The sequence below is a fragment of the Buceros rhinoceros genome, unplaced genomic scaffold (genome assembly GCF_000710305.1).
Source record: "Buceros rhinoceros silvestris isolate BGI_N320 unplaced genomic scaffold, ASM71030v1 scaffold16821, whole genome shotgun sequence".
Lineage (NCBI taxonomy): Eukaryota > Metazoa > Chordata > Aves > Bucerotiformes > Bucerotidae > Buceros > Buceros rhinoceros.
Genome location: NW_010392700.1, coordinates 39,230 through 46,380, shown reverse-complemented (window position 1 = coordinate 46,380; position 7,151 = coordinate 39,230). Strand labels below are relative to the sequence as shown.

At 46.4% G+C, this 7,151-nt stretch overlaps 1 protein-coding gene across 1 annotated transcript in view; it reads left to right on the top strand.

The window, feature by feature from the left end:
• The window catches only part of LOC104500870 (ankyrin repeat and KH domain-containing protein 1-like), a gene marked incomplete at its 3' end in the record, with an annotated part of 72,328 nt that overhangs the window by 26,474 nt on the left and 38,703 nt on the right, over positions 1–7,151 (top strand). The window contains exons 3-4 of the mRNA XM_010144593.1: positions 2,607–2,763; positions 7,025–7,146. Of these exons, the coding sequence (XP_010142895.1) occupies positions 2,607–2,763; positions 7,025–7,146 (279 nt within the window). The remainder of the gene's footprint in view (positions 1–2,606; positions 2,764–7,024; positions 7,147–7,151) is intronic.

Sequence of the window (7,151 nt, the reverse complement as noted above, 5' to 3'; positions counted from 1 at the left end):
GAATGCCATGTCTGAGTGCTCCAACAAGGGAACTTTAAACCCAGCCAGAATAGCTCAGGGTACGTTTCATCCGTCTGGGTAACCTGCCTGATCTACTGCCGTACTGATTGGAAATGGCTGAGACACCCAGGTTCCTTTCAGCCAGCCAGGTCACTTGGGGGGGGGGGTGTTTGTTTTGGGGTTTGGGGGTTTGTTTGTTTGTTACTTTTGACTGGACTTTTTATTTCCCACATCTTCTGCCGGCAGTGGAGCCTTTTACTAACTCCTTCATGAGACCCTTTGAAGTGGAGGGGAATAGCTGTTGAGCTGCTTCTCGTAAGCTAAATCTATGTGTCTTTAGCCTTGGCTCAGGGGTCATTTTTCTAAATCCTGTGGATTTCTCTCAAGGACTTTTCCACTTCCCTTGCTGCAGTGTTCAGCTTTGGTTGCAGCAGTCCTAGGTAAGGCCTTGGTGCTGACTTGTCAAGACTCAGTGCCCTCTCTTTCCTTAGGCAGTACTTCTGTGTACACTGCGAGCTGGTGTAAGCCAGCCCTGCCACCGGAAATAGTACGTGTAAACCAGGAGCTGTCCTGGGGAAGCAGAGCCCTGTGAAAAATCTCCTTTTCTCTGTGTGGTTGGTGCTGAATTGATGGCCCAGCACAGTGCTGCAGTGCCTATCCCTTGCCGTCCCGCCTGCCCCAGCTGCAGAGCTGACATGGCTTACATCTCCTTTTCAACCACCAGCAAGTTCAGTTCACGTTTGTATGGGAGGTGTGGGCTGTGGTGCTTGAGGCTGGTTCACGGGATCGCTGTATTTAACAGCAGTGATGAGAAGGGCTATGGCCTCAGCAGTCTGGAGACGGCATGTGGCTGGTAGCCTCTCCAAGTGTGCGGAGTTCAGAGTTGGTGGTCCTACATCTCTCTGCTTGGACTGCTCTACAGTGCACTAGATGGCCTTCAAAAACCAGATGGGTGTGGACAGATCTAGTTGTAATTTCTCATCGCAGAGTGAGTAATTTATTATAAATTGTTTTTCATAGCCTCTGGACAGTGATCCAGAGGTTGGAAGTTGGAGCCAGGGAGGTGGTGTCCTTGGATCTGACCAAGTATCTTAAGCAGCTCATCTCAGCTGTCATAGCCCGTGCTCAGTGTCAGGCAGGGTAACTGCTGTGCCCCACTGCCTGTGTCTGCCTTGCTCACAGGACAGGGATCTTCATTTCCGGCAGCGCTGAGCTTGAGTAGTGGAAGCCAATGCTTGCCAGCACTGCAGCAGTGGTGTAGGGTAGTGTCTACCAGGGTGTGCCCGGCAAATGCTGGCCTAAATGGGTTTCAGGATGGAGAGATTTGGTAAGTATTGATTGTTGCATTGATGAGAAACAAATTAGGTGCTTTCAAATGGGGCAAGTACGTTGTCTGAAGACAACGTTTGGGGGTTTGTAACTCTGATTCCAGTATTTGTTCTGTAATAATTACAAGCTGGGTTGTGGGAGACCTGGTGTAAGTCAGTCTTGTGGAGACAGGCACATAGCAAATAGCCAGTCTTGGGCGGTGTAAGATGGGCTCTCATCAGAGGTTTGTCTCTAATTTGACCCTGTTTAACAGCTAAGGAGCTGGAAAGTTACTGGTTCATCCCTGGTGAAGGTAACTGATCTATAAAACAGTCACCACCTGCCTTTTGTAGCATGTGAAATGGATTTTTTTTTTTTTTTTTTTGGTAGGGTAGGGGGTAGTGTTACTATTTGTCATGGCATTCCTTTACACTATTTGAACATCTGCATATGCAAATATGAGCCCTGTGTACACTGTGCAGACAGCTGTGCAGTGGTGTTTGTGAACGTAAAACAGGCTGTGCTGAACTCACAGAGTTACACTATGCACAGCTACACCATTGTTTTATCTCAACCTTGAGAGGGAGTGGGATAAATACCTTCCTGGGGCACTGCTCTGTACTGGCTTCGGCGGCAGGCTTGCAGCAAAGCAGCTCTCTTCAACAAACAAACTGTTAGACGAGGTACTTGAGTCTAAGCATTTCTTCTGTGTAGTGTTAGTGTTGAGGGGGCATTGATTTCAAGTGTTCTTAAAGAGATTTTGGTTCATAATCGGTGCCTGTAGCTAGACCTGTGCAGTGTAGAATGGTAAATTACGGGGAATTTAAGCTAATCACTTTTCAACATCTTTTCATACACTTTTAAAAAGAAAAGGTGTATTAGAGCTCAGTCCTCTTCATGATGGGTGGGAAAGGTGGAAAATTCTTCACATTCAGAACATCTTAAACCAAGCCTATGGAATAATACCTGTTTCCCAAACTTCTGTTTCTGGGCTCGACCCTTAGGCTTACCCTTATTCCCCTGAGACTGTTGTTATTTTATTATTATTCTTCAATGGTATAAATTGGGAATTTGGGACAGGTAATGGAACTGCCAGTTAAAATAGTTTTCTTTCTGCCATATTATAGTTAATTAAATGTTCAGATCTTAGGCGGATGTTAACAGTAGCTGATTTTCTGGTGTGTTTGTAAATTATTTTTAACTAATAGTGCATGTGGCTGAAATCTAAAATAGTGTCTTTGCATTTCTCTTGCGTGACTTTCGTACTAACCCAACTGATGAACGAACGTGCGCTGAAGGAATTGGTAAATTGTCCACTGCCGATGGTAAAGCCTTCGCAGATCCCGAGGTTCTCCGAAGACTGACGTCCTCTGTCAGCTGTGCTCTGGATGAAGCTGCTGCTGCATTGACACGGATGAGAGCCGAGAACAATCATAACGCAGGACAAGTGGACAAGTATGTACTGATCGCTCCCCACCCCCAGCTTCCCACCTCTAGAATGTAAGTTTGTATTTTTGATTTCAAGTTCAGTTAATTTTATAGTTAGTACTTGGTAATGCTACTAGTGATGCTCTAGTTGAGCCACAGTTGTTGAGTCTGACGGTGTAAGTACTGCCCACCATCAGATTATTGGCTTCAAAGTGTAAGAGAAAAGTACAAGAAAAGAGCTGCTGCTCTTTCTGTGTACCCGTTCTGTTTCAAAAAGGGGTTAAATTCTTTGCTGTAGTAGAGTTGGTGATAGTTCTCTTAATTGCCTCCACGGCATACTTTGGAAACTAATGAATCTAGTTCGTTATATTAAGAGTTGGAAGAGAATCCTAATACTTACAGGGCAGCGTTTCGCCTTGGGATCTGGCTCAGGAACTTAGGGGAAAATTAAACTATATTATCTGATAACTTCTTATAACTGATAATTAATGAGGATGGCATTTAAGTCCCATGGTGACAGAGCTGAGGATTTGTCCTACGTCATCCAAAACTTTCTTCTACTTTTGTAAAATCAAAGCATCTTCAGGGCTCCTGAAATATCTTCTACTATGACAAGAGATGCAAATAACTCCTTCTGTTGGGATGGTGTGACTGCATGTACTGTTGAACTTCAGATCTAGGATCAAAGACTGAAAGTCTTAAGTTTCCTTTTGTATGGACATCCTCTGGAAATTCAGCCTTGGGATTTGCAAAACAAAGTGCTTACAGTGAGGCAGTGGTCTTGAGTCATTGCTCCAAATGTAAATACAAATAGAGAGCAAATATTGTTCCATTTCCTAGCTGAAGCCAGAGAAATTCCTGGTGGATCACAACATGGGGAGATGAAAAGATGCTGGGGAAGCATGCTTGAACGTAACAAGGAAGTGTACAAGAGGTGGAAGCAGACCAGGTGGTGGCCCATGGGATGTGTAGAGACAATGTCCAAGCATACAGGGTTGTGATTAGGAAAGCCGAAGCCCATCTGGAGGTGCATCTGGCATTGAAAGCCAACGAGCCAGACCAGCGTGAATAAATCAGCTGCAGAGGAAGATAAGGGAAGGTGTATGGCAGGAGACCTAGTGATGGAGACACAGGAGAGGAAGAGGTAGCGAATGCTGCCTTTGCCTTGGGCTCTGCTGGTGAGACTTGCTTTCAGGAATCCCAAGCCCCTGTGAATGAGCAGGAAGGTCTGGACCAAGGAGGGATTGCGCTTGGTTGGTGACGGGTCAGGGAACATTTAAACAGGTTGGATGTAGCCCAGTGGACTAGTTCATGGAACCTGATTGGATGCAGCCAAGAACACTGAAACAGCTGGCCAATGTCACTGCAAGGCTAGTCTCAATTTATTTGAAAGGTCATGCAGAATGAGGGAGATTCCTGAGGACTGGAAGAGAGCAAATGTCACCCCTGACCTCAAGAAGGAGGAGGATCCAGGGAACTTACAGGCAGGTCAGCCTTGCCTCAATTCCTGAAAAGGTGATGGGGCAAATCCTTCTGGAAGACATTTGCTATCACAGTAAGTACAGCCTGGTGATGGGAGGCAGTCAGTGTGGTTTGGCCAAGGGGAGATCAAGCCTGGCCCTGAGAGCCCTCCGCAGCCTCTGTGAGATGGCTGCATTGGTAGTAGATGAGACGAGAGCAGTTCATCGGGACTTTAGCAAGCCTTCTGTGGGGCAAGCTGATGAGGTACAGACCAGGGAGGTGGACAGTGAGGTAGACTGAAAAGTTCTGAACTACTGGGCTTAGAGTGGTTATAGCTCAAAGCGCAGGTGAAGGCAGGTGGTTAGTGGTGTACTTCAGGGCATGATACCAGGGCCAGCACTGTTTAACGTCTTACCCATGAGCTGCGCAATAGTACAGAGCATATCCTCAGCAGGTTTGCAGATGATGCAAAGCTGAGAGGAGTGGTTGGTGGACCAGACAGTTGTGCTGCCATTCAGGGGGACCTTGACAAGCTAGAGAAAGGGGCCAGCAGGAAGCTCTTGAAATTCAACAGTGGGAAATGAAAAGTCTTGCATCTGGGGAGGAATATCTCTGTGTACTGGTGAGGATGGGGAGGGCTGAATGGCTTAAAATCAGCTTTGGAGAAGAAGGTCTTAAGTTTTGTGGTGGCCAACAAGAGGAACAAGGCCAGCAATGCACCCTTGGAGCAAAGGTCGCCAGTCCTGTGCTTCATTTGGAAGGGCAGCCCAGTGTCATTCTCATCACTCTCACAAAATGTCTTGGAAACATCTCAAAGGGAACCTGAGCAGCGAGCAAACTGGGAGACCTCTTGAGGTGCCTGGGTCACCTAGAATCAACTACAAGCCAGTTTTAATGCCTTTTTTCCAGAGCATGTTTGGTTTCACAGCAGTTCTGTGTTCTGTCAGGAGGCTTAAGCTCATCTTCTGAGAATGATGGATCTGCCCTAGGATTTGTCTTGCAGGTTATGGTGTTGGATGGCTCCTATTTCCAAAGGCTAGACTAGGTGTGTGCGGAAGTATGAATCCTCACCCTCTGCCCCTAGCTGGAGAGCAGACCCCGAGCTGTAGCTGCCCAGTTAGGTGTGGGTTGCAGCAGGGCTGTTCCCCTGTGCCATGAGCAGCACATAGCTGGCCCTTGCTGCCTCCCAGGAGGAGGTGTCAGGTTTGAGAGGGTCTTGCAGCATTTTGGTGGGTTCCCGTTGGCTACATAGTCAAGGCCATATACCGAAGCAAATAATAAACTATACCAAAATATCAGTTATTTTTCTTAAAATACTTAATGATTCCACTGCAAATGTAAGTGATCAGAACCTGGGTGTTCTCTTCAAGTCTGATCTCGGCTCTTGTCTGGTAGCTGCTGGCCCGGCTCCTTTCATGTTGGGGCCTATGGTGATGAGCTCCTTTGTTATGGGGACTTACCATGGTTTAACTGTTACAGTCTTGAACCAGTTGAAGATTGAAACCCGAATGCCTTCCTGAGAGACCTTTGTGCTCCAGTGGGTATTTTCTTCACTGTGAGTGAGTTTCTTGAGTGAACTTCTATCTTTCTCAGAAGAAGAGTAGAAGTTTGAGGGCTTTAATGAGTCTGAGAGAACTAGGTTTTGTTTTAAGGAACAGGTTTCTGTATCTTGCAAATAAAATACACTGATGAGAACGTATGACCTACAACCCCCTAGTCTTTGTAACAGAAGGCTCTTCCTCCCTGCGCCCTCCCACCAGGGCGCTGGCTGTGCTTTGACTCCCGGCGCTGAGGGACTGTGATTCCGCACGTATCTGTTCTATATCAGATTGTGTCGTCAGTTGGAGAAGTGTAGCTGAGGTGGTGCTGAGCATGGCCAGCTCCTGACTCGTCTCACGGGCATTTAGCAGTGTTTGACAGTTGACTTTGCTGTTAGACCTCTTCTTTGTATGGAAGATAATGTAAAGGACAGGTGACCCGGTGTGAAATGAACTGAAGCTCAGCTCACCTTTTCCGGTATTTGAGCCTCAGGGGAAATAACTGTTCTCTCTGCTTCAGAGGTTAGTGATGGTTAAAGTAGTTACTACAGATTTCTGAGCTTTTAGATGCCAAGAACTTGGGGTTTGTCTTGTCTTTTCCTTCTAACCCTTGGGTCATAATTACCTCTTAGGGCTTTTCTTAAGGGTGAGTTAGTAGCGATCCATGTAGGATTTGTTTAAAAAACGTGCAGTTCAATTGGCTCATTTTGTCCAGCAGAACAAACTTACGCTTGTAAGAGTGCGTGGAAGGAAACAGTAAATTTCCATACGGCTCCCTCCTTTCTTCCTTTAAGATGTCATTAGGGGAAGTAAGGATTTCTCTGTGAAATGGCTGCTAAATTAACAAACTAGTGCTTTTGACTAAGAGCAGAAAGCTTTGGGCTAGTGCAGAGCAGGAAACGATCCCCCGACAAGGGAGAGCGCTGTCAGCAGTTTGTCTCTTGGCAGCGTTTGGTATTAGTGGTCTCTGCGATGCCCGGCTGTTTGCCTTTTGGCTTTAGCTCTGCTAGAACTCTGTCTTGGTACCTATAGTCCATGGTTTGGTCCTAGCCCTTGTGTGTCTGGCATTGCAGCCAGGGCGAACAGCGTCAGTGAGCTTTATTGCTGTGTTTTGCAAACAGAATAATGTGCGCATTTATACACTGCTCTAAAAAAAACCTGTGAGGTGTGTTTTCTAGTAGAGCTTAGTACTGTCATGAGTTTTTACTTAAAGACTTGTCCTTGTGTAGGAAAGCTAACCAGCTATTGCAGAGTTACTTCAGCTTGTTCTCTGGTAACTGCTTTTCCAGTCGCAGTTTGGCAGAAGCATGCTCAGATGGGGATGTCAACGCTGTCCGGAAGCTGCTGGATGAAGGAAGAAGTGTAAACGAACACACTGAAGAAGGGGAGAGTCTCCTTTGTTTGGCCTGTTCAGCC